The sequence below is a fragment of the Cervus canadensis genome, chromosome 20 (genome assembly GCF_019320065.1).
Source record: "Cervus canadensis isolate Bull #8, Minnesota chromosome 20, ASM1932006v1, whole genome shotgun sequence".
Classification (NCBI taxonomy): domain Eukaryota; kingdom Metazoa; phylum Chordata; class Mammalia; order Artiodactyla; family Cervidae; genus Cervus; species Cervus canadensis.
In genome coordinates this window covers 27,714,022-27,739,517 of record NC_057405.1, presented here as the reverse complement: position 1 = coordinate 27,739,517, position 25,496 = coordinate 27,714,022, and the positions used below count along the sequence as shown (strand labels likewise).

Genomic DNA, 25,496 nt, shown 5'->3' with positions numbered 1-25,496 from the left:
AGGATACGTTTATTTGAATGTTCCTTCTTGAATTTCTCTCTTCAAAATTTTGCAGATTTTCTTTTTGGATTTTGAACAATAGACTGACCTTTTCCCAGGAGAAATAGACCAGCCAGGAAGCCAGAATTTGTAGGCGTCTGGCTCTGGATTAGCTGAGAGAGTTGTAGTTTTATTTAGTTGGAGAGAACTTTGAGTGGGGATGAAAACATCTTTTATCTGTTTTACTTTATTTTTTTTACATCAGCTATGTAATAGTTGCATTCATTTAGTTTCCCAGACAGTAAAATTGCTTGATAATTTTGTAGGCTTGATTATGACCCAAGTACAATAAGGGTTAGGATACTAAGAATGGAATTGCTTTTTCCCAGCTTTGGCTTACAAAGAAAGTAGGAAGAGTTCTTATGAGAATGATTTGCTATGCTCATGGAGTCGTTGCATTAAGTCTCCCATAATTATTATTTGGGACATCTCTCTAATGGTCATATTGAGCCCAATATTTCTATTTTCATTTATATTGATTCCAAATATTTTTCTATATTAGTCATTTCACCTACACTTGTGAACAGAAAAAAATAAAACACAGGCAGTAGGATATTCCTAAATTTTAGAAGACTTGGTTGTTTCTCTCTGAGTGAGAAAGTAAGTAGGTTCTCTTACCACTGAATTAGATCCTGAAAGGAAAGTAAACATAAATAAGAAATCACTTCTGTCCTCACAGAGCATAACTTATAGTTAAGAAGATAAGACATGAATATAAATAATCAACATGATAATGAGGGCAGTGAACTTGGCTGGTACCAATAGTGATAGAAGCAGTAGAGTTGTCAGGACCCATGTTGTCATTTACTGATACATATGGAAGGTGGGAGAGCAGAGAGAGTATCTCAGATGAGTCAGAGGTTTTGAATCTAGGTGACCAATAAACTGTGATGCTGTCAGGATGAGGGGAGCAGCTTTTAAAGAATGACAAGAGCTCAGATTTGAATTTCCTGAGGGTGAAGAATCTTAGGCCACCCATTCAGAGAGGACTTATAGGCACTGGGCTGATTTACTGGAGAAGACTCTTGAGAGTCCCTTGGACAGCAAGGAGATCAAACCAGTCAATCCTAAAGGAGATCAAGCTTGAATATTCATTGGAAGGACTGATGCAGAAGCTGAAGCTCCAATACTTTGGCCACCTGATGCAAAGAGCTGGCTCATTAGAAAAGACCCCTGATGTTGGAAAAGATTGAGGGAAGGAAGAGAAGGGGGCAGCCGAGGATGAGATGGTTAGATAGCATCACCAACTCAATGGACATGAATTTGAGCGAACTCCAGGAGACAGTGGAGGACAGAGGAGTCGGGCCTGCTGCAGCCAATGGGGTTACAAAGAGTCAGATATGATTTAGCAACTGAACAAGAACAACAACTGTAACTTCTTAGTATATGGAAGAATGTGTGTAAAAGCTTGAAATATGGAGAGGAACACCACTGCAACCTAATTTAAATATCACCATCTTGCTATGATAATGAAAAAGTCTATGTACTTCATTTCCACGTGCAGGTGACTTGGAAGCACCTTCCAACCTAGTTCTTTCTGAGCGGACCCATCGTTCTATGAGAGTGAGCTGGACCCCTCCTTCTGACAGCGTGGACAGGTACAAGGTGGAATACTACCCAGTGTCAGGAGGGAAACGGCAAGAAGTGAGTAGACAGTCCTTACAGCCCGCTCCTTCCTGTCCTGAGACTGGGTCCTCCTCCTTAGGGCTCTGGGAGGAAGGCCGGGGGGATGTAGGGGGCAGAACTGGGTCCATGGTGGTGGTCTCCATTTCTTGCAGGGCAAGCACTTCCATTTGGGTTTAATTAGAGAGAAGAGCTTTTAATTTCTTATGCTTTCCAAAAATTGCACAGTATCAATTAAAATTTTAATTAGGGATTATGAGGGCATTTAATTTATTCATGAGTTCATACCAGAATCATCCAATAGGAAGGAAACATTGAGGACGTTCTAATTTTATGCACTCATCTTACAAATAAAGAAACAAGAGCTGGGAGAATAAACTGTATGGATTATCCAAGATCTCACTGTAATCTGATAGTTTTCAAAAACAAAAACAATGGTCTCATTAAAGAATATTTCCTAAGCTCATTGAAATTAAATACTTCACAATCAACAGTAGAAAAGAGGGAACTGATTCTAACAGAAGTTGTTATTATTTGTAAATGTTCCTCCCTAGTTTTATGTGAGCCGATTGGAAAGGAGCACGGTCCTGAAAGATCTGAAGCCTGAAACTGAATATGTTGTCAACGTATATTCTGTAGTGGAAGATGAATACAGTGAGCCTCTGAAGGGCACAGAAAAAACATGTAAGTCAGATTTTAAAAAAAACTCATTGTTTAATTTATTAAGGTAAAGAGGTGACAGGCCATGTGGGATTTTTTTCATTTTCATTTAAAAAAAATTATTGAAATATTGGTGATTTACAGAGTTGTGTTAGTTTCAAAGGTACAGCAAAGTGATTCAGTTATAGGTGTGCATTCTTTTTTTTTAGATTTTTTTTAGATTTTTATAGATTATTAAAAGATACTGAGTGTAGTTCCCTGTGCTATATAGTAGGTTCTTGTTGATTGTCTATTTCATATATAGTTGTTGTTCAGTCGCTAAGGCATGGCTGACTCTTTGTGACCCCATGGACCCAGCTCACCAGGCCTCCCTGACCTTCACCATCTCCTGGAGTTTGCTCAAACTCATGTCCATTGAGTCAGTGATGCCATCCAGCCATTTCAACCTCTGTTGCCCTCTTCTCCTCTCGCCGTCCATCTTTTTCAGCATCAGGGTTTTTTTTTTTATATATCAGTTCAGTTCAGTTGCTCAGTCATGTCCGACTCTTGGCGACCCCATGAATCGCAGCACGCCAGGCCTCCCTGTCCATCACCAGCTCCCAGAGTTTACTCAAACTCATGTCCATCAAGTCAGTGATGCCATCCAGCCATCTCTTCCTCTGTTGTCCCCTTCTCCTCCTGCCCCCAATCCCTCCCAGCATCAGGGTCTTTTCCAGTGAGTCAACTCTTTGCATGAGGTGGCCAAAGTACTGGAGTTTCAGCTTCAGCATCAGTCTTTCCAATGAACACCCAGGACTGATCTCCTTTAGGATGGACTGGTTGGATCTCCTTGCAGTCCAAGGGACTCTCAAGAGTCTTCTCCAACACCACAGTTCAAAAGCATCAATTCTTCGGCACTCAACTTTCCTTCTAGTCCAACTTTGTCATCCATACATGACCACTGGAAAAACCATAGCCTTGACTAGATGGACCCTGTTGGCCAAGTAATGTCTCTTCTTTTTAATATGCTATCTAGGTTGGTCATAACTTTCCTTCCAAGGAGTAAGTATCTTTTAATTTCATGGCTGCAATCACCATCTGCAGTGATTTTGGAGCCCCCCCCCCCCCACCAAAATAAAGTCTGACACCGCTTCCACTGTTTCCCCAGCTATTTCCCATGAAGTGATATAGTACTGTGTATATTTTAACCCCAGCCTCCTAACTTATCTCTCCCCACCTCTACCACTATCCCCCTTGGTAACTAGTTTTTTTCTATGTCTGTGAGTCTATGTGTGTTTCGTAAATAAGTTCGTTTGTACCGTGCGGGATTTCTGTAAGCCTTCCGAATCATTCCTTTATTTGATAGCTCTTCAACACACATTTACTGAATGTGTACTTTATGCAGGTACTCAATAAATACTTTGATTTTCTGCTTTTCATGGCTGCTCCTGCCATCTTGGGACCCACTGGGTAGTCATGGCCAGAGTTTACTTTAGAGGGAAGGGTACCTTTCACAATTATCCACCTCTTAAGGGAAGGTACCATGTGGGGAGTGGGACTCAGAGTATCTGGAGGAGCAGCTGTGTGGGAATGATCCAGTTCAGTTCTGCATGAGGCCAGATCTCCCCGCTGGCAGTGAGAGCTCCTTTTTTATTGACTTTTGGACTCTGGCCTTTACTAGAGAAGCTCTGATGGCTTTGGCTTTGAGTAGAGCTTTGGGGAAAGATATTCCTCACTCCTATTCCTGGTGGGGTTTCTGAGGCCATATGAAAATACTCTTTCCTTCTCCCATCTTCTTGGCTGGCCTCCAGGAAGAAGGGAGTCCTCTTAAAAGAAAGAGGAAGGAATGGGTGTAACTCCAAGGCAAGAATCTACTCCACTGACTGCTCAGTCCCTTAGGTCTTTATCTCTTCTATTTCCCTTCATATTAGACCATTAGGCTGGAAATAATATATTTCATAATGGGCAGGATTAATCTGATAATTCTTTAAAACTTTAAAGTCCATCTTTGGACAAAAAAATAGAAAGCTGTGTGGATATTAAGTGAAGAGGAGACTGTAAGCCTGTTAGTGTGCCTCATGGGCTAATCTTCTCTTTGAAGAATCCCCTGAGTTCCACTTATTAATAGACATCACTCTCACTTATTTTTTCTAAAGTAAAAATGAAATGAAATGAAATACTAGGTTGGCTTTTTATGTATGAAATTCTATGATTGAAGAACGAAAATGGTCAACTTACAGATGTTCCAGAAAAAGAGACTGAAACCTCAGGAAATTAGTCTCTGTTTTGGCTTTCGTATAGACATACTAGAATGCCATTTTACATTTAAATGTCTTTTCTTTATGAATTAGTTATCACATGCAGTCCTAGTAGGTGTTGGCAAGAAACAATGAGATTTTTGAGGGGAGAGAAAGGGATTATATTAACTCGCACTGATTTCTCACAACAACCCGTTTTCTATTTACCATATACAAGTATCAGTAACAAAGTAGGACACGGTTAACAAATGAGGAGAATGACAAGAGTTAGAATGATGTCTGCTTTTTCATTTCAACAGTGCCAGTGCCTGTGGTCAGCCTGAACATTTACGACATTGGCTCAACCACCATGCACGTGCAGTGGCAGCCAGTCGGGGGCGCTACTGGCTACACCGTGACCTACGAACCCATCAATGCCACAGTTCCCACCAAGCCCAAAGAGGTGGGAGCCCTTTATTTCTTTATCTTGGGTCTTCTTGAGCCGTCACTGTTGTTGAGTCCCCGTTAAGGGGCAGTTTACTCTTTAGCTCATAGCTTTACACGCAAAACAAAAAACAGATTAGATTTGCGGCCTGTGACACATCTTAAAAAAAAAAAAGATCAGTATGAAAAAGGAAATGCCGTTCGGAGAAATGAAAAATAAAAGTTGTGTTCAAATCTAGTGGTCACAGCTTGGTGTGATTGGCTGTCCCTCATTAGCGGAAATGTTTCATTTGAATGTGTTCTTCCGCCTCGGCGCCTCCATCTACAGATGCGCGTGGAGCCGACAGTGAATGACGTGCAGCTGAGTGACCTCTTCCCCAACACCGAGTATGCAGTTACAGTCCAGGCTGTCCTGCATGACCTCACCAGCGAACCCGTCACAGCAAGAGAAGTCACCTGTAAGATGTTGCTAGGTTTCCTTATTCCCTCATTGCTGTGAATATGACTCATTCGTTAGGCTTTTTCTTTTGCCCAATGATGCTAAAAATGATTTTGATTGTTTGTGTGTAAGTTGTAGGGTTATTCCTTATGACCAATGTTGTTTCTGGACTTAGGGCAGCATCTTAAATCGATTGTTAAGATTTGCATTTATTTTTCCATATTTAACATATCAGATTTTCAGATGGTATCATACAATCAGTGGTGTCTTACAGTTGCTCTTGGTGAGGTGTCAGTCAGGGAACAGAACATAAAATAATGGTGCATCTTACAGTCCGTGTTGTTGTCGATCCATGAATATGGTATACACCATTAGTGAGAAGGGGATGTTGGAGAAAAATACTAGGTTTAAGATCAAGATGTTCCAAGTTCTTGTTGAAGTGGAAACTATGGACCATCTGAATCAGTCTGTTTATGTGAAGTAAATTAACTCAATCCCCAAACATATTGGTCAACTGTGACGTTGCAGTCTTCTGCCTAGGTATTGGGAATGTGCTGATAAATAACGTAGGGCAGGGTGGAGGACCCCGACTCCTTCATGGTTTGCACTTCTCTTGTGTGTGTTGTTCAACCTCCTGTGTGTTTCTGGTTTGTTTCACTAGCATTTAGGTGCTTTTTTCTTGAAAAGTGACAGTGATGGCACTTAGGACCCTGGGTCTCACCCAGCTGGTAGTTTTGTTTCATGCTTGTTGGGGTGGGCATGCTGGGATTCTAAGCATGTCTTGACTTACATTTTGTGAGTCTCAGCCTGCATTTCTAAGGAAATTAAGAAGTTGTAAGAAGCCTTCAAGGGGGTATGGGGCTGAGACAGAAGCATGAAGAGACAGAGAAGAGAAATGCTGCAAGGTGGGGCAGGATACAGTCACGGACATCAAATAATCACCTTTTACATGTCAGACCCTATCTGGAGCTTGTGGTTTGTAGAAGTGGGGTGGTGGCGGGTGGAAAGAGTGGGGATCCAGCCAGGCATGGAGACACATTTTGGAGATGCTGAGTGAGGGGACCCAAGTCATAGTGGGATTAAAGACAGACATGGCTATAGATTTGGATATAGGGCTGGACTGCAGCACCGAGGGAGGGGAGGGTACAGAGAGAGGCTGAGAGGAAAGCATTGAAGGGATGGAGGTGTAGGAGCATAGAGGTGGAGAGACAGATTCAGGAAGAGACATGTGCAGACTTGAAAGACAAAGAAAGTTGGTCAAACAGGCAGCTAGAAAGAGTGAGATACATCTCATGTGGCAAGAGAAAAACTCTTCTATAGTTATCCTCCTCCTTGTCCTTTTTAAGGTAAAGCTTTGTTTGCCTTGGGGAAAATTTATTGTTGGATTTGCTCCTAACCATTTGGGCTTCTGTGGGTTTTTTCTTATAAACTTATTGGATGCATAATTTTGAATCATCGTCATTCTTCACTCTTGTAACCATTTGTTTTGCTATCACATACTTCAGGAAGCATGACACTTTGATTTCAATCTCAACTGATTTAATATTTGATAAAGAAACATAAGCTGTACATTTATGGTGAATTATGATTTATTATAGCTGAGCAGCAAGTAAGAGTTTATTTAAATAGAATGGGAGAAAGTTAAATATAAACGAGAAAGAGTTGTTATAAAAATTTAAATTTATCCTATTTTTAAAAAGCCTTCTTAAGAATTCATACCTCGTAGAATCAAAGTGCTTTTGTCATCATAACCAGTTTGTTTAGTTACTTTGCTGCACACCTTTTAAGTTTTCTCCAAGCGACTTCTTGAAAGCTTGTGTGGAAGCTGTAGAGCTTTGTGGTTGAGAATAAATTCTGGTCCTAATTTATCATGCGTCTCCAGTGCCTCTGCCCAGTCCTCGAGACCTGAAACTCAGAGACGTGACTCACAGCACCATGAACGTCCTATGGGAACCTGCGCCTGGAAAAGTGCGTAAATACATAGTTCGCTACAAAACCCCAGAAGAGGAAGCCAAAGAGGTAGGTTGAGGTTGGAAATGGTTTAGCAATATTTGTTTTCCTAGTAGGTTTAATGGAAGAATCTAAACAGGTATAGCATGTTTTGAATACTTGTCACTTTATGAACATAATGTTGAAAACTTGTCATATATTAACAAAGCACTATTTGAGTAATGATAATATATTGGACTGTTTTGCATTTAGTTTAGAAATATTTTGCTGTGTGATATTAATCCTAAAACATCATCTCTTAGTAGATAAAGGGTTACAGAATCTAGATGGTATTTCGCTCTCCTCCTGATGCCTAATATGGTGCTCTGCATTCTATGAATGACTGAAAGATTGTCATAACGATGTTCCTAAAAATGAAAGGTAGCAAGGGGATTCAGGGAAGAAGAGGGGGAGTTTGTCTGGGAATGGGGAGGTAGGACAGTTAAACAGGACAGAGAGAAAGTATGAATATAGTGTCAGGAGAGCATCTCTTTGGCTTTGAACGTTTCTGAGTTGATGCTGGGATGAAAAGCTATTTCCATGACAGCCTGCTTCAGAGTGGGAGCAAATTGAGGGGCTTCACCAGCAAATGGGTTTAAAATGTTATGTTCCCCTGAAGGGACACTAATGTAAGCACCTCAGAGGCAGTTTTGCAAGCTAGAAATAGTTTCTGTGAGCACCCAGTTGCAGACTGTGCTGGTCTTCTCAACTGCACGCAAGCTAATTTAGACCTGTGCACATATTTGTTTCATTCTGGGTTTCAATTTTTGGAAGCAGTGCAATGACCTGTGGGTTTTATAAGCTAATGCGCAGGAGAATTTTTCTGAAGGAAACGAGGCAGTGACTCTCAGGGAAATGGGGAGAAAGCGATCAGGTTGTTTGAATTCCTAGGCTGTCATCATTTACCAAACACAGGGCTCTAGTACATACACCGTTTCCACTTTGGAAACTATAAATGGTCTTAGGTTCCTGGACTCTTAGGCAAATTGGAAAACTTTGCTGTTTTTTTTTTTGTACTGCCGTTCTCATGCTCTTGTGCTGAGAGACACAGCCAACAACAGAAAGATGTCAAAACTAGACTTTGTAAAAATAGTTCCACCGCTCTATTGTAGGTAGAGGTGGACAGGTCACGGGCCAGCACGCCGCTTAAAGACCTCTTCTCACAAACCCTGTACACAGTCAGCGTGTCTGCTGTATACGAAGAGGGGGAGTCTCCCCCAGTGACTGCACAAGAAACCACCCGTGAGTTTTGCTCATGCTTTAATGATAATTGGGAAATATCACCGCATGCTTGTGTCACTAACTGGTTATTTCATTTCTTAAAACTTTTTTAAATTTTTTTAATGGAAGTATAGTTGATTTATCATGTTGTGTTAGTTTCAGCGAAGGGATTCAGATTTATATGTACCTCTGTAATATATACTTTAGATATATGTATATTCCTTTCTGGAATCTTTTTCCTTATAGGTATTATAAAATATTGAGTATAGTTCTCTGCGCATTTCTTAATGTTATTTTTGCCAGAATTTAATAATGTTTGGGATCATAGATTGTTTTTCACTTAGTTACTTCCCATCTTCTATCCTTATGTCTATTCCTTTTGTGATAATTTCTCTCCTATTATTCTACCAGCCACTGTCACTAACTAATTCATTTTCCAGATACTTAACTGGTGTGTGTGTGTTTGTGTAGGGGGATGGAGAGAAAGCATGCTACTTCCACAGTATTTAACTCAATTATTATTGCCTGTCGGTCTTTTCCTGTCTATACCGCTTCCCTCTGGCTCCCTCCTAATGAAGTCTGAGACATGTATTTTGCTCAACTTTGAACCTCCAGTTTCTGGCTCAGTGCTTACCACACCATTTTCTAGATAAATTGTGTTTAAGATATTGAAGTCTAGAGCCAGCAGAATTCCCAAGAAATATAATATATAATATATTCAATAATATAATATATTGAATTACATAGGTAATTCAAAATTTTCTAATAGCCACATTAGAAAAGGTAAGGAGAAAAATGAAATTAACTACAATAATGTGTTGCATTTAACCCAGTGTATCCAAAATATTAGCATTTCAAAATTTACCAGTATAATAATTATTAGTGAGATATTTCACATTTTTTTGATAATAATTTTTTTTTTTAATCTGGTGTGTCTTAATTTGGGGCTTCCCTACTGGCTCAGTGGTAAAGAATCTGCCTGCAATGCAGGAGATGCAGGAGACGTGGGTTTGATCCCTGGGTCAGGAAAATCCCCTGGAGGAGGAAATGGCAACCCACTCTAACATTTGTGCCTGGAGAATCCCGTGGATAGAGAAGCCTGGTGGGCTACCGCCCATGGAACTGCAGAGTAGGATACGACTGAGTAACTGAGCGTACATGCACACACGTGTCTTAATTTATGCTTTCAGTGCATCTCAACTCAGATGCCACATTTCAAGTACTCGATAGCTACATGTGACTGTTGTCTCCCATGGTGGACAACACAGGTCTAGAGAATTCAAACAACTTGCCCAGCCTTGCCCAGGAAGCTAGTGGTGGGATAAGTGCTATGGTCTAAAACTTTTCCAGCATCTTTATGACCAGAGGATCAGAAACTTCTTCAGTGCCCTGCTCTCTGTACATGATCAACACCTCTTGTCAAATATCACAGCCTCCTATGTAACTTCAGACAGTCTCTACCTCTGCTGTTTTCTTACCATGTGAAATCTCTTAGCAGCTTCAGTTGCCTTCTTGGCATCAGTTCTTACCTGGGAAGGGTAGTGGCTGGAGATGAAAATTTGCCTGTAGGTGCACACTGGCATAAATATAACAGGAATAGTAAAGGGAAGGGAAAGTTCAGGAAGAAACTAGTGAAAGCAGGTAATTTAGCAGACTAAATTAATGCTTGTTTTTAATCCTTAAGATTTCCTAGGAACTTTTAGACACATCCAAAGTGCATCCTTCATGGTTGGTTGGTTCTGCAGTCATGCTTGTCAAAGTGGGACCAGTCTCTTTGTCTCAATGGGCCTTTTCATTGTCATTATTAGAAACAAATTTTTGATAGCTCTGGCTTGTGTGTAGTTGGCTTTGGTTACCAGGAGATAGAAGAATAATTGACAATGAAAGCTCAGAATGGGTGGCAGACGTTCCAAATTGCTTGCGCTGCAAGCTCGCTGGGTTGCCTGGTCAGTAGAAGGGTGAGGGATTTCAGCCATCGTCAGCAGGAACTGCAGGGCTGTTCCTGTCTCTGAATAGAGCTGATACAGTCAGCTTCACGCTGTGTGTCAGGTTAGTAATCTGTAGGAAAAGCTTATCTGTGGGTTACTTAGATCATAAGATTTCATGGACCATGGAGGTTCATGCACTCTCTGATACTCCAGGCTAAAGTTTGGCTTCTGTGTTGCTGTGGAAAAGAGTCCAGGGTTTTCCTTAGATTCTCAAAAAGTGTGAAGGGCAAAACGATGAAGAACCACTGTGTTAGAATAGTATGACTAAATGTTACTTTTTAAGAAAAAAACACCATTTTAATAGACTTAAGTAGTCTGTTATATCCATAAAATACTTGCAGTTCTCAGGGCTCTCTCCCATATGTACTTTCAAATGAACTGAATTTGTAAGATACTTGGTTTTCATGTTGTCAGCCGGTTTCCTCATGTCCGTTAAAATAAAACAAGGCAGTTTTATTATACTGAGTTTATAGATCACATCCAAACATATAGTCCTGCCTTCTCTCATGACAGACACCGTGCCAGCCCCAACAAACCTACAGATTACTGAAGTAACACCAGAGAGTTTCAGAGGGACTTGGGATCATGGAGCTTCTGATGTGTCTCTCTATAGAATCACCTGGGCGCCTTCAGGAAGTGCAGATAAGATGGAGGTAGTGTTAACTCTCTCTTTTTTTTTTTTTTTAATATATGACCTTTGTTGCCTGAAAAGCATCATTTCCTACTAGTTACATTTGAGCTCATGGCATGCCTCAAAGCAGGAAGAACATCTGGCTAAATGATGTCAACCAGCTGCTGTGGAGTGTGTGTGCACACAGTGACTTAATCTTGTCTGGGCTTTTTTTTCCCCCCTCTTTCCTGAAGACCATCCTAAATGGAGATGAGAATACTCTGGTGTTTCAAAACCTGAACCCCAACACTCTCTATGAAGTTTCTGTCACCGCCATTTATCCTGATGAGTCAGAAAGCGATGACCTGATTGGCAGTGAGCGTACACGTAGGTGTTTAACTTTCAGTAGGACATTTTTTTTTTAATTAACAGAATAGAACTATGGCTGAATTAGTAATATTTTGCCACCTTCTTCTTTTTTTTTTTTTTTAGAGCGTTTGATACCCTTAACAACACAAGGTAAGAATTTAATTTGCTGATTGTATGAGTGACCAAAGAATGAACAAATGAATGAATGAAAAATACCACAAAATCCATTGCAAATAGGCCTTCTGCTTTTACAATAAATTGTAAGGTGTTGATTGGGACCTGTTTTAAACAGGTCTCTCTGGAAGAATTTTGCTCTTTGCTACTATCTGTTAAGGAGTCCTTTGAGACTCAATGACCATCATTTGTTATGGGGTCAGATTTAGTTCTGAGTCTAGAAGTACACAACTCTGTTCATTTCCTTGGGGATGGTGCATATTTGTTGGGGAGGCATTCTTCAGTTTGTTTACTCTATTTCTCAACAATCTTTCCTCAGCTCCAAAGAGTGGCCCACGAAACCTTCAGGTGTACAATGCAACATCTAACAGCTTGACTGTTAAGTGGGATCCTGCAAGTGGTCGTGTGCAGAAATACAGAATCACCTACCAGCCTTCAACAGGGGAAGGCAATGAACAAACGGTAATCTGTTTGGGAAAAAACATACTTGGTTACATTCTTTTTCTCCTCAAGCTCTCACTCCCAGTGTTTAGTTAGTCAGACTTACTGTTTTGAGAGTTATGAAATTTACTGTATTAGTTGGAATTATTTGGCTTTATCCCTAATGGAGTCTCATAGCATCAGGCTTATGCCTCAGTGCATTCATGTTTTCTTAAAAACTATTAGGGCTGGGTTATCCATGAAGATATCTAGATTTTTGAGTCTATTTGTATTTTCATTTCTTATATCTCTGACTTGATCAAGTGTTGAGAGAGTTTGCTAATCTTCCATTTTTCTAATTTTTCTGTTTTTTGCATGTCATGATGTATGTCTTAGTTCTGATATTTCTTGATCTAGGTACCTGTTCAACCTAACTTATACTATTTATCACGTTTGCATTTATCCAAATGGAGGTTCCTGAGGAAGACAGTAGGACTGTAAACTTGCCCTTCATTTCCTTTATCTTCCAAGCCTTCCCTTATTTAACAGAGCCCTTATCCATTCACTTTGCTTACTTTGAACCTTCTCCAACTTTGTTTTATGAAAGGTGTGGCCCAAACTGTACACATTACCCTGGGTCAGGAAGCAGTGTGATTTTTATTTAGGTAGAGTGATGCTTTCTGATTTATTTCAAATACTTCTTTGGGTGAGGTCTGGCATTTTGTTGACTTTTGCGGGACTATATTCTTTCCTCACAAAGCCTTGGAGAGAGATGACTTATCAACTTTTAATCATCCGACTCTCTGAGCTCCAGCAAATGGTTCATACCTCTTCCCGTTTTAGAGGCGTTAGGAGGGGTAGACGCTGGCAGTGGTTAAAGGTCTCTGAACCCGCACGGTAATGGGATTGAGCTGAACTAGTGCCGCTTGTGAACCGCTCTGTTGAGGTTTCCGTAGAACCAGAGTTTGGGAGTGTGATACATTTGGATTAAAAATTTCTTAGAATTCATCATAATAAACTAAATACCAAGTGTCATCAAGTGGCTTTTATATAGAATAAGACATTTAAGGGACTGATATTGTAATGGCAGAAACAGAACTTTCACCTGTGCTGTTCCAGATTTAGGTAAAATTTGTCCTTAGCATTTCTGTTCTTGTTGATACTGACCATCTAGCTGCTGCCTCAAGTCTCTTTTTCCTATCCTTCAGCTGTTTGTTGTAAGTAGAAGGAGTGTCCTAAACTTATCCTCTGTAAAGTATTAGCTGACAGTCCCTTAGAGTCTGTTATTCTTAGGAGTATTTGACTTTTAATGCTGGCCCGTAAAATAATCAAAGTAATCAGTAATGGCTTACTAATGCTAGCATTATTTGGGAGAATTGGATGTAAGAAGTAGGCACACTCTTCTGTTTCCTCATGGGGCTAGTTCTACTAAGTGGATGCTTTCAGATTTGTTAAGTATCACATACGTTGATAGCTTGCTCTCATAATCTCAGATACTAAAATTTGTTAAAATTAACCACTGTGGGCTTCCCTGGTAGCTCAGGCAGTAAAGAATCCGCCTGTAATGCAGGAGACCTGAGTTCCATCTGCGGGTTGGGAAGATCCCCTGGAGGAGAGCATCGTGGCCCACGCCAACATTCTTGCCTGGAGAATCCCCATGGACAGGGGAGCCTGGCGGGCTGCAGTCCATTGGGTCGCAGAGAGTCGGACACGACTGAGCGACTAAGCAGTAGTGGTTGAGTTTGCCCCTGTTGAGGAGGAGTGCAGTGACGCACTGAAGTTTTCCCTGAAACTCAGACCACTTGAGTGGATGGGTGCTAAGCGGGGAACATCTGGACCGACCATGGCATGTGCACTCATGGTGGGCAGCATGCCGTTTTCATGCGATTTTAATGAGTCTGGCATAAGCATCTGAATTCGGTAGACTGTTAACAAATAATACAGATTTCCTTTCAACAAGATAACGAGATGGCCTTAAGCAGTGACTCTGTAATCAGAGGATGTTGAGAAAGCTTCATACTGCAAGGCTGGAGTCCTGGGGTGTGGCCTGGCAGAGGGTCCCGACTCGTAGTTTACACAGCTCATGCTGTGAGAGGGGTAGTTTTTGAGGGGAAAACCAAAAGCTTTAGATCTTTTGCTGAATCATTTTAATGTGTTTCTAAAGCAAATAAGAAACATCTGTAAAAAAGGTAAGAATAACACTGAATGGTGTGGCGCCTCCACTATTGTGCAGTTCTTTGCTTTCTTGAAGTTCCTTTGCAGCTCACTTATGATCAATGCCTTTTTTTGGGGGAAGAGATCTGTGAAACGTGTTTTGGATGAAATTTCACAGTGCTAGCAGCTAGCACTTTGAAATATCTTTTTAAGGTCACCAGGTTTAAGGCTTAGAATCCTTTTTATGATTGAAGGTACATCTTTTACATTTAAAATTATACCTAAGATATATTTCCAACTTTCACTGTGGGACATGTTTCCAGATCTTGGCAAAGGTCTCTCTATAACTACTCTGTAGAAAGAGCTTTTTTGTAACAGGTTAGTGAGATGGAGAGACAAGGCTGACACTTATCCTTGTTTCGCTCAAGACCACGATAGGAGGACGGCAGAACAGTGTGCTCTTGCAGAAGCTGAAGCCTGACACTCCTTACACCATCACCGTGTCCTCCCTGTATCCGGATGGCGAAGGTGGTCGCATGACAGGAAGAGGCAAGACCAGTAAGTGAACCCAGCATCCTCTGGCTTTAAAAACAAAAAAATTAATTCATTTATTTACTTTTGGCTTTTCTGGGTCTTTGATGCCGCTTGGGCTTTTCTCTAGGTTTGGTGAGCGGGGGCTGCTCTCTATTTGCAATGCTCAGGCTACTCATTGAGGTGGCTTCTCTTGTTGCCAAGCACCAGGGTTCATGGGGTTCAGTGGGGTTCTAGGGCTCGTGGGGTTCAGTAGTTGCAGCTTCCAGGGTCTGGAGCACAGGCTCAGTAGTTGTGATGTGTGTGCTGAGTTTCTCCATGGCATGTAGGATCTTCCCAGATCAGGGATCGAACCCATGTCTCCTGCATTGGCAGGTGGATTCGATACCATTGGGCCACCAGAGAAGCCCAGTCCTGTGGCTTTTTAAATAACCTTCATGGAAATGGAATCATATCTTTCTCTGGAAACGCTGGGGTGACACAGAGCTTTGCTAATCTTTTAAAATGCATGTTGAAAATGGTCTCAATTGTTTTTAATATCCTTGCAATTCTCTGTCTCTGTTCAGGGAAAAAAGACGTTTGTAATCACTCTCTCAGTTCAGTTCAGTTCAGTCGCTCAGTCATGTCCGACTCTTTGTGACCCCATGGACTGCAGCACGCCAGGCCTCCCTGTCTATCACCAACTCCCAGAGCTTGTTCAAACTCATGTCCATTGGGTCGGTATTATTTTCTAGGATAAAGCAAATAAAAACTGCTTTGGAGCCAAAATATCTCTGGAGAGATGAGAGACATACATCAGACGATCACAGACATTCTTTCATTTATTCACTACTTTGACGAATATTTGTAGGGTGCCTACTACAGGGGACCTGCTGTGTTAGGGTTCCTGGGAGACATCAGGGAACCTGGGTTGTGTGTGTGCTGGGTTGTTCGCATCACATCGTGACTGTGTGTGCATTTCAGAACCTTTGAATACCGTGAGGAACCTCAGAGTGTACGACCCTTCCACCGGCAGTTTGAACGTTCGCTGGGACCATGCCGAGGGCAATCCTCGCCAGTACAAGCTCTTCTACGCACCCACAGCAGGGGGGCCGGAGGAACTGGTAATTATTTCCTGTAGGGAAGAATGTGTGTTTGTTTCAACTGCAGCCAAATGGTGCAAAGCAGAGCTAAAGAGTTAAACATTTACCTTAGAGCCTAAGAAGTTCATATTCGTTTAGTAGAACTTGACGGAGGCTAGTAGGTTGGTGCCTCAGTGCCTGGGTGATTGGGGAGTTTTGGGGACAGAGGATTGGAGCTGAGGGAAGTGATAATTCCAGGGAGTTCTAGGAGAGAGTCTAGGATTAGTGTAAGAAGTCTTCTCAAATAGTTCGTCTGGGGGCACATCATTCTGTCCCAGTATTACAGAACTTGCTTCTTGACTTGGTCTTGAGTGATTATATTGAGTATTGTGTCATTCGAAGCATTATTTCCTTTGCAAGTTTTTCAAATCAAGAACTTTACATTTTATTAAAATCTTTAGGTACCAATCCCTGGGAATACCAATTATGCCATTCTTAGGAATCTGCAGCCGGATACCCAATACACCGTTACAGTGGTGCCTGTTTATTCTGAAGGTGATGGAGGACGCACATCAGATACTGGAAGGACCTGTAAGTAAGAAGGCAGAAAATGTAGCTCTTTCATGATACACTTTGCTTCTCAATGTAAAGGCCATATAGGCACATTAAAGAATATTTGGAAAATTCATGATAGAATAAAAATGTAAAAGTTACTCATAGTTTATCATTCAAATGCCACCAACTGTTAATATTTTAGTGTATAAAACAGAAAAGTTATAATGGCATTCTTCTTCTGAAATGGTAATTTCAGAATTTATACATGTGTATATAATGGTCCGTATTCTGTTTCACTGGCAAAAATTCATGAACTTTGCTTTGTGCTTTATGAATTTACTTGGAGCAGTATTTTGTAACTGGCTCTCACGGTGTCAATTTTTGAAATCTGTTCGTCACATTTACTTAATCGCACATTTCTCTGGTTTGCTGATGAAGTGCTTTTTGGCGTTGAAAAGCTGAGTGCTTTCATTTGCCATTAACATCCTGAGAAACCAGTTTATAGTGGTTTTACAATTCTTTGTAGTATTGCTTAAAGGCTTTGGGGCATACCTATAAATATTTCTTTGGCTTTAAAAATACACTTGCTGATGGCTAAAAGAGAGCAAGTTCGGATGACTTCTTTTGGCAAAAGATTAGTGGTCTGGAAAGATGATGATATTGGCTAAACTAGAGTTTGGGGTTAATACATGGATTTAACTTGAATGTTTTTCTAAGACCTGGTTGAGACAGTTAACTGAGAACTGACTGTATCTTTTCTCCTTCCTTTTGCCTTTTATTTTAATCACAGAAGACATTCAGTATCGATTTGCTGAATGAGAAGAAATGAATGGGTGAAGATAGCTATTTGGAATTAGATGGCTTCACCCGTGTTGCCAGGTTTCCCTTAGAAGGCAGAGCTATAAAATCCTCTCTGTCTCCAGTACCTGTGTTGGAAAGCTGAGGCTTCTTTTCAGTTTCTTGTTCCTTGTCTGTTCTTTTATGGCCAGGAGTGCTCAGTCACTTGGTCGTATACTATTCTTTGTGACACCATGGACTGTAGCCCACCAGGCTTCTCTGCACATGGAATTTTCCAGGCAAGAATACTGGAGTGTTTTGCCATTCCTTCTCCAGGGGATCTTCCCCACCCAGGGATTGAACCCACGTCTCTTGCGTCTCCTGCATCGGCAGGTGGATTCTTTACCACTGAGCTACCTGGGAAGCCCGTTTTATGGCCAACCCAGTACTATTGCTTTTACTTGCTTGTTTTTATTGGCAACAACTTTGCTTCCTTATAGACCAAAGACATAGTTGGCTAACTTGGACTACATTTGGATTTGAAAATTTTTAACCTGCTTTTGTGTGTGGATAATTAGACGTTTAAGGAGGACAACATTTTATCCTATTGGAGAGTGGAAGTTCTGGAGAAGTGATAACAAAAACTCCACATAGATAAACAAACATAAGAAATATGTGTTGGCTTTTCTTTCCTCAGTGGTGAGAGGGCTGGCGAGAAATGTCCAAGTGTACAATCCGACACCAAACAACCTGGACGTTCGTTGGGACTCGGCACCTGGCCCAGTTCAGCAGTATCGCATCGTGTATTCGCCTCAGGATGGTACAAGACCCTCCGAATCTGTAAGTCATGCTGTTGCCTTAGAACTTGGCCAAAGAATGCTGCGGATTTCACCGTATCTCCAGCTGTTAGTAGTTGCTGGCCCCGGACAATAAGTCAGTTGGTGTGGCACTGGGTCTCCTGGAAACTTTCTTTCTTGATAAGCTTAGTCTCATGTTTGTGTCCTGGTTGGTTGTGAGAATGCAAGCCATAGCCAAGCCTGCATGTAATGCTTGAATGATTGCTTTTGATGAATTTAAGTATTACCTATAGGGTTAGTTAGCAAAAATGAATTTTTTTTTTTTTTTGCAAAAATGAATTTTATTTTAAAAATGAGAATTAGCTATATAAGTTAAAAGCCCCAGTAGTTAATGCAAATCATTGCTCAGTTCAGTTCAGTCGCTCAGTCATGTCCGACTCTTTGCGACCCCATGAATCGCAGCACGCCAGGCCTCCCTGTCCATCACAAACTCCCGGAGTTTACTCAAACTCCATCCAGCCATCTCATCCTCTGTCGTCCCCTTCTCCTCCTGCCCCCAATCCCTCCCAGGTCTTTTCCAGTGAGTCAGTTCTTCGCATGAGGTGGCCAAAGTATTGGAGTTTCAGCTTCAGCATCAATCCTTCCAATGAACACCCAGGACTGACCAATATGGGCTTTTGTTATAACATACACATGTCTTTGTTAAGAAAATACTTTGTTAAAGTTTGTCTCCATTGGCTCTTAACAGATTGCCCAATCTATCTTCAATTCATAGTACTGTGCTTTTTTTTTTTTAAAGTATATTAGTAGAGATCAGAAATTACTAATTTGACTACAAATATGGGCTTCCCAGGTGGTGCAGTTGGTAAAGAAACCACCTGCCAATGCAGGAGACACTGAGATGTGGGTTTGATCCCTGGGTCAGGAAAATCCTCTGGAGTGGGAAAGAGAAACCCACTCCAATATTCTTGCCTGGAAAATTCCATGGGCAGAGGAGCCAGGTGGGCTGTAGTCCACGGGGTAGCAAAGAGTCAGACATAACTGAGCATGCACGCATACCTATGGGAAAGTAAACTTATAAACTAATTTAATTTATAAGTCTTTACAAAATAAACAATGATGTTGAACAAAGATTAAACAAATGAGCAATGGCTGTGTTCTGTAAGAATATTGATTTGCATGTCCCTGTGTGTGTGGTGTATATTCAGACAACTTTGCCCTTACCCATTGAATGGAGTTGCTATTTTAATAGAAAACCTCTGCCCCGCCAGTGTGTGTGTGTGTGTGTGTGTGTGTGTGTGTGTTGCTTCTCTTATGTGTACCTAACATTCGGGACACTTTTGGTTAACTGTCACAAGCCCTGGATGTTGTATTTGAGAATCTTTTACCATGAACATAAATAGGAGATAATTGAAGTTAGTAAGGGTCCTGTGTGAACTAACTTTTTTTGGAGAGGAAATTTCTGAGGCTCAATTGCATCGAATGCTATGGCTTGGGCATATCGCACGAGGTAGCACAGAAGTCGGTTTCTGCTGTATTGGGCTCCACTTTCGTTGTAAACGTTATTGTGCTGACTAATGAAAGACTTGGTAAGTGTTTGGGTTGTCATCAGAGCTCTGTCTTCAGAGAATCTGGCATGTTCTCCCCTCCAGATTGTGGTGCCAGGAAATACCCACACGGTGCACTTGGAGCAGCTGATTCCGGACACGCCCTATTCTCTGAACATCGTGGCGCTCTACTCGGATGCGGAAGGGAATCCCAGCCCTGGCCAGGGCCGCACATGTGAGGCGCAAATCCTTTCTCCACTGGGTCCTCTTGTGACTCAGGCTGGGAGGCCTGGGGGGGTGTGGGTGGTGAGTGAGGGGTGCTGGGAGCTGCCTAAGTGAAGCATGGATAGCTCTGAATATAGCATTTTCTACTGTTTCTGGTTTCACATGAGAACCATAGATGTCTATTCCATCACAAGGGAGTAAGCAACTCAGAGAGTGGTGAGGTACCTGCCCTGGGGACATTTCTTTCACACCCACCCTCCACCACGTTCACCATGATGACAGACTGGAAACTAACTGTTGCATTTATTTATTTAGTACCACGAAGTGGACCAAGAAACCTCAGAGTCTTTGGGGAGACCACCAACAGCCTCTCGGTAGCCTGGGATCACGCTGATGGGCCGGTTCAACAATACAGGATCATTTATTCTCCCACTGTTGGTGACCCGATTGATGAATATGTGAGTCTGATTCTCATTCCCCTGAGCATTTTATTTTGTAGTCTCTTACCTGTTGAAGGGTGAACTTCAGCTTTCCTCTTTAGGAAGTTCTGTGATCACAGTTGCATTCTTGTCTCTTGTGAGACGGTCACATTTTGTATGACTTTCTCTGACGTGATATTAGAGCAGCTGCCTGTGCCTAGCATGGCCTCCCCCACCACAGCCTATCAGTGTCTTTGGGCTCATTTCTTTTCTAAAGACAGGTTGAAAGATTTGTCTTCTCTAATGCGTATATTTTTATTCTATCATGAATTTTCCAAATATTCAGGTAATGTGACTCTTTAAATCTTAACCTTGCTTTAAATATAATTTCTCCACAATATCTCCCTTCAATCGTTGCTGTTTAGTCGCTAAGTCATGTGTGACTCTTTACAACCCCATGGACTGTAGCCCACCAGACTCCTCTGTCCTTGGGATTCTCCAGGCAAGAATACTGGAGTGGGTTGCCATTTCCTTCTCCAGGGGATCTTCCTGACCCGGGGACCGAATGCATTTCCTACACTGGCAGGCAGGGTCTTTCTCGCTGAGTCAGCAGGCTAATCAAGCGGTCTTTTCTCTGAATTGAACATTTTTGGGTACACTTTAGTTTTTGAGTATACATACTCTCATTTTAGTCTTAAACTTTTTTGAGTGTCGTATTTTGTCACTCTAGAACCCCATTCAAGTTTCTTCAAGCTTCTTCCTAGTTCTCAGTGTGTATATCCATCCATTACAGAGGGACGAACTCACTACTTTCTTTAAAGTTTAATGGTTAATTGATGTGATAGGTTAGTAGAATATGACACAGAATGTTGATTGTAAGGCAGTGAAGTCTGTGCTTTGTAGCCATTTTGTCACATGTATCTTCTTTGACTCAATGGACATGAGTTTGAGCAAACTGCGGGAGATGGTGAAGGACAGGGAAGCCTGGCATGCTCCAGTCCATGGGGTAGCAAAGAGTTGGACATGGCTTAACGACTGAAAAACAGCAATCGTCTTTGATAGTTCTTCCTTCATGATCCCCATGTTGTATCATTTTTTATCTACTTGAACTTGAAATATTAAACTCGAATTCAAGCCCCTATTTTTATTAATCAGAAAGTCACATAACTGTCTTTCAGTTTCTGCTCAAGATGAGATAAGCAGTATTACCACACTTAGTTTGCTAAAGCAGAGAGGCTCATGCTTTAGTGTTTATTCAGCTTTACCACGGACAAATATGCAATTTCCTGTCTTTTTCTGAAGACACTAAAAATGTAATTTCCCCCCACTTCACCGTTTGGATTTAGGGGACACCATGTTGGAATTCACTGGTTTAAGTGATCCCTGTTGTTTGTAGAAGCAGAGCATAGGGTTGGAAGGGAGATTGAGAGCTCTGTCTTCATTTCCTCTTCATGGGGGCAGTTGAATGCATCTTCCATTTCCTCTTTTTCACCTAGCTCATATCAGCCAAACTGATCCTCTTGAGGACAGAACCTGAGTCTCCTTTTGCTCCCTGGTGTGCTCCCGTGGCGGGTGTCACGCCTGGCCCGTGGGGGGCCCCGGGTGCACGTGTGTGGAGGGAGCACCATTAAACTGACACAGAGGGGTGGGTGAGAAGGGACAGGGGCGCAGCGATGCATGGTCACGTGTGTGCGAGATGCTGCCTTTCTTTCTCAAGGCTTCCTTCCTTCTGAGAGGCTGAGCCACAGGACAGGGATGTGGCTGATGTAGGATTTGAGCTGAGATGTACCTGACTCTAAAACCATTCCCCTTGCTGTTTGGCGGCAGGGAAGACAGTTTGCCCCACTGTGAACACTGTACAACAAGAAGGAACCAGGGAGAAAACATTGCTGTTTATGGGAATACATATTGATCTGAAAATCCTCTAGCTGGTAATAACCTCATAATTTAACTTCCCCTGCAGACCACTGTCCCAGGAAGAAGAAACAACGTAATTCTCCAGCCCCTGCAGCCGGATACCCCCTATAAAATTACCATTATTCCCGTTTATGAAGATGGAGATGGTGCCCATTTGATAGGAAATGGAAGAACTGGTAAATGTCTTCTACCTTTCATAATCTTTAAACTTGGTGGGCTTTGAGTAGCTGCATCTCAGATACTGTTTTAATACTGCATCAACATTTGTGTCATACATTGCATTTTGGCAAAATGATATGACAACAGAATGTGTTTTTAAGTTTTTAAAGGTCCACTAGAAGAAGGAAAATGAGACACAAGCCTGCGTATTTTTCTTTGCTTGAGACAGCTTTATCCTTTGGAAGGCCACCGGCTAGTCACTGAATAATGTTTTAGTTTGTCTGGTGTCAGTCATGGCTGTGGCTGTTAATCAATTAAGTGTCAGTAAAAAACACCGTGTCACCACTGAATTTGTCATAACAAGCAAGATGACTAGTAGTCATCTGCCTTTACAAAGTTAGGTTTTAAAAAAATTTTTTTTTCTGTTGTTCAGTTCAGTTCAGTTGCTCAGTCATGTCTGACTCTTTGCGACCCCATGGACTGCAGCACACCAGGCCTCCCTGTCCATCACCAGTTCCCGGAGTTTACTCAAACTCATGTCCATTGAGTCAGTGATGCCATCCAATCATCTCATCGTCTGTCACCCCCTTCTCCTCCTGCCCTCAATCTTTCCCAGCATCAAGGTCTTTTTCAATGAGTCAGTTCTTCGCATCTGGTGACCAAAGTATTGGAGTTTCAGCTTCAGCATCAGTTCTTCCAATGAATATTCAGGACGGATTTCCTTTAGGATGGATTGGTTGGATCTCCTTGCAGTCCAAGGAACTCTCAAGAGTCTTCTCCAACACCACAGTTCAAAAGCATCAATTCTTCGGCGCTCAGCCTTCTTTATAGTCCTAAGTCATTTACAGAGAATTACCAGGATTCAGGTGTTTTTTCTAGCCCACATGGGTGGCAGTTTCTTATGATTTAGATTACAAGTTCTCTAGTTCAGTAGCTGGAATCACCTGAGGACCCTTAGAAAGGCTTACTCCTTGGCACCACCCACAGAGACACTGGCGTAGTCGGTCTAGATGTGGCCTGGACCTGCTGAAGTTGTAGTGCGTAGCCAATGCTGAGAGTCTCTAGCTGAGCTTGGAGGCAGGCTGGCTGTCAGTATGCTGGGTTCTGTTAACTGGGCGACATTGCTAAAACTTTTTTTCCACTTCATTCAGCAAAAATCCCCTTAAGTAACATGATTTCAGGGTCCTTGCCTCACTTAATTGCCCAGACTCTTTCTCTGCTTAACCGATCTTGACAACATTACAGGATTTGGGAGAGGAAACATTTGAAAGCTCCCGAGAGAAAAGCAGGACCAGTGTTTCAGCTCAGTCTCTGGAGGCCAGGAATTTGTATTTCTCGACACTTGTTGCCTACAGAACTGAGTCAACAGAGACTCTGTTTAGCGACTCAAGATAATTTTAATTGAACAATTTCCAATTTTCACTCCTGCCTGAGGTTTCAGAATATATTTAGATACTTTTCTGGAGGAAATGCCATATTTCAGAATGTTGTGCTTAATCACAGAACATGAAAAATCTAGATCATGAGTTTTCTAGGAAGGGCCAAAGCCACTTCTGGTTTCTGTTACTAAAACAGTTTTTTTAAGTTGAAGTCCTTATGTGTGTAATGCTATGAATAATAACTCAGTGGCTGACTATCATGCTGTTTCACAACATTGCTCTTATTGGGAGTGGAGTTAGCTTGAGCTCTGGAAGCCTGAGGATTTTCTCTAGGTCTTGTTGGTAGAGGTTATAACGGTGCTGGGCAAGAACCTTGTTTTAGTCATTAGCTAGCTGTGTAGTCTTGGACAAACCATAGTTTATTTTTGTGATAAGATGGTTGGGCTAGATAGTCTCAAAATTGCTTTTTTTGGTCTAAGAATCTTTGATCTATAACATTCAAAAACTGGTATGAGATGTATTTTAGTCTCTATGATTCTGCATCATATAACATACTGGTTCGGAAATCACCAGTTCCTGAGTCCGTTTGATTTGCTGTCGGAATTTGGAAAATTTCCAAGCTTTCTGTTGAACACTTCAGTGCTTATTAATTGTTTTTTGGATCAGAACATTATGGGATATATTAATATGCTTTCATGGGGCTACACTGCCAACATTCATAGTCAATACTCACTAAGTTCTATGCTTAATGTTTGTTAGTCCTTGTTTGTCAATAAAAGGTCAGTAATGTGTGCCAATGTTTGTTTTCAGTGGGATTACTTCCTCCTCAGAACATACACATCTCTGATGAGTGGTATACCAGATTCAGGGTGTCCTGGGATCCTTCACCCTCTCCTGTTCTTGGATATAAAATTGTGTATAAGCCAGCAGGTAAGGAAACACCTTTGTCATCTTAAAAATGCATTAGAGGGTTATTTGCGTATGAGGGTGTTTTTAATTGCATCCTCCATTAGATTCTCCTGATAGTTCAGTTATCACATCAAGTTCTCTCCTACCAAAGGTAACATTTCTGGAAATAGTATTTAAGCCAGTGGTTTAAAGTATTATTGTTACTATGGGTTTAGATGTTACTCCCATTAATTTGCATGACTAAGATGTCTGATCTGGTTCATAAAATTCCACAAATTGAAATTGTGTTCAGACAACCTATATGTTATTATGCTTGTGAAATAATGGGTGCATAAACAATATAAACTGTATTTCTGTATTTTCCCATTATGTCAAGGTATTATTCCATTTGGGGCATGTGCATTTTAATTTATTCACAACAGGCTTGCTTTTCAACTTCCCGCTGACACTTTCACCTAAATGGATATCCTCTCTATTAAATTATTTGCCATCTTTGTTTCCATATTCTATCTATATGTTTAGCAAAATGGAATAAATATACTCTTTGTGCTAAATTTGCTGAGGTATCTTCCATGTGCCCAAGAAGGGTGTGAACCAGAAAAAGGAAAAGGAGAGAAGGCAAATGTCAGGATATGTGAGCTGTGTAAGAAGCAAAGAGAGAACTTCAAAGTGGAGGAATGGGATGCAAGACAGATGTTCTTAAATCATCTCTACAACAGAAAAAATGTTAACTGAGTACCTAGTTAATGTTAACATAGTACCTAGAGTACTATGCTGGCAAAGTGAGGCTTAAGAGAAGAAACTTGAGAGTCTAGAGTAGTTGACTGTGTGATGATTTATTCATTAAATGAACATTAATTGCACACATGCTGCA

At 41.4% G+C, this 25,496-nt stretch overlaps 1 protein-coding gene across 3 annotated transcripts in view; it reads left to right on the top strand.

The window, feature by feature from the left end:
* The window catches only part of COL12A1 (collagen type XII alpha 1 chain), a 117,399-nt gene that overhangs the window by 49,743 nt on the left and 42,160 nt on the right, over positions 1-25,496 (top strand). For all 3 annotated transcript variants that reach the window (XM_043439013.1, XM_043439011.1, XM_043439012.1), the window contains 18 exons: positions 1,544-1,683; positions 2,217-2,346; positions 4,859-5,001; positions 5,311-5,440; positions 7,304-7,440; positions 8,523-8,652; positions 11,133-11,272; positions 11,484-11,616; positions 11,722-11,748; positions 12,092-12,234; positions 14,775-14,904; positions 15,841-15,980; positions 16,400-16,529; positions 17,968-18,110; positions 19,720-19,849; positions 20,155-20,297; positions 22,222-22,351; positions 24,524-24,643. In XM_043439013.1, the coding sequence (XP_043294948.1) occupies positions 1,544-1,683; positions 2,217-2,346; positions 4,859-5,001; positions 5,311-5,440; positions 7,304-7,440; positions 8,523-8,652; positions 11,133-11,272; positions 11,484-11,616; positions 11,722-11,748; positions 12,092-12,234; positions 14,775-14,904; positions 15,841-15,980; positions 16,400-16,529; positions 17,968-18,110; positions 19,720-19,849; positions 20,155-20,297; positions 22,222-22,351; positions 24,524-24,643 (2,319 nt within the window). The remainder of the gene's footprint in view (positions 1-1,543; positions 1,684-2,216; positions 2,347-4,858; positions 5,002-5,310; positions 5,441-7,303; positions 7,441-8,522; positions 8,653-11,132; positions 11,273-11,483; positions 11,617-11,721; positions 11,749-12,091; positions 12,235-14,774; positions 14,905-15,840; positions 15,981-16,399; positions 16,530-17,967; positions 18,111-19,719; positions 19,850-20,154; positions 20,298-22,221; positions 22,352-24,523; positions 24,644-25,496) is intronic.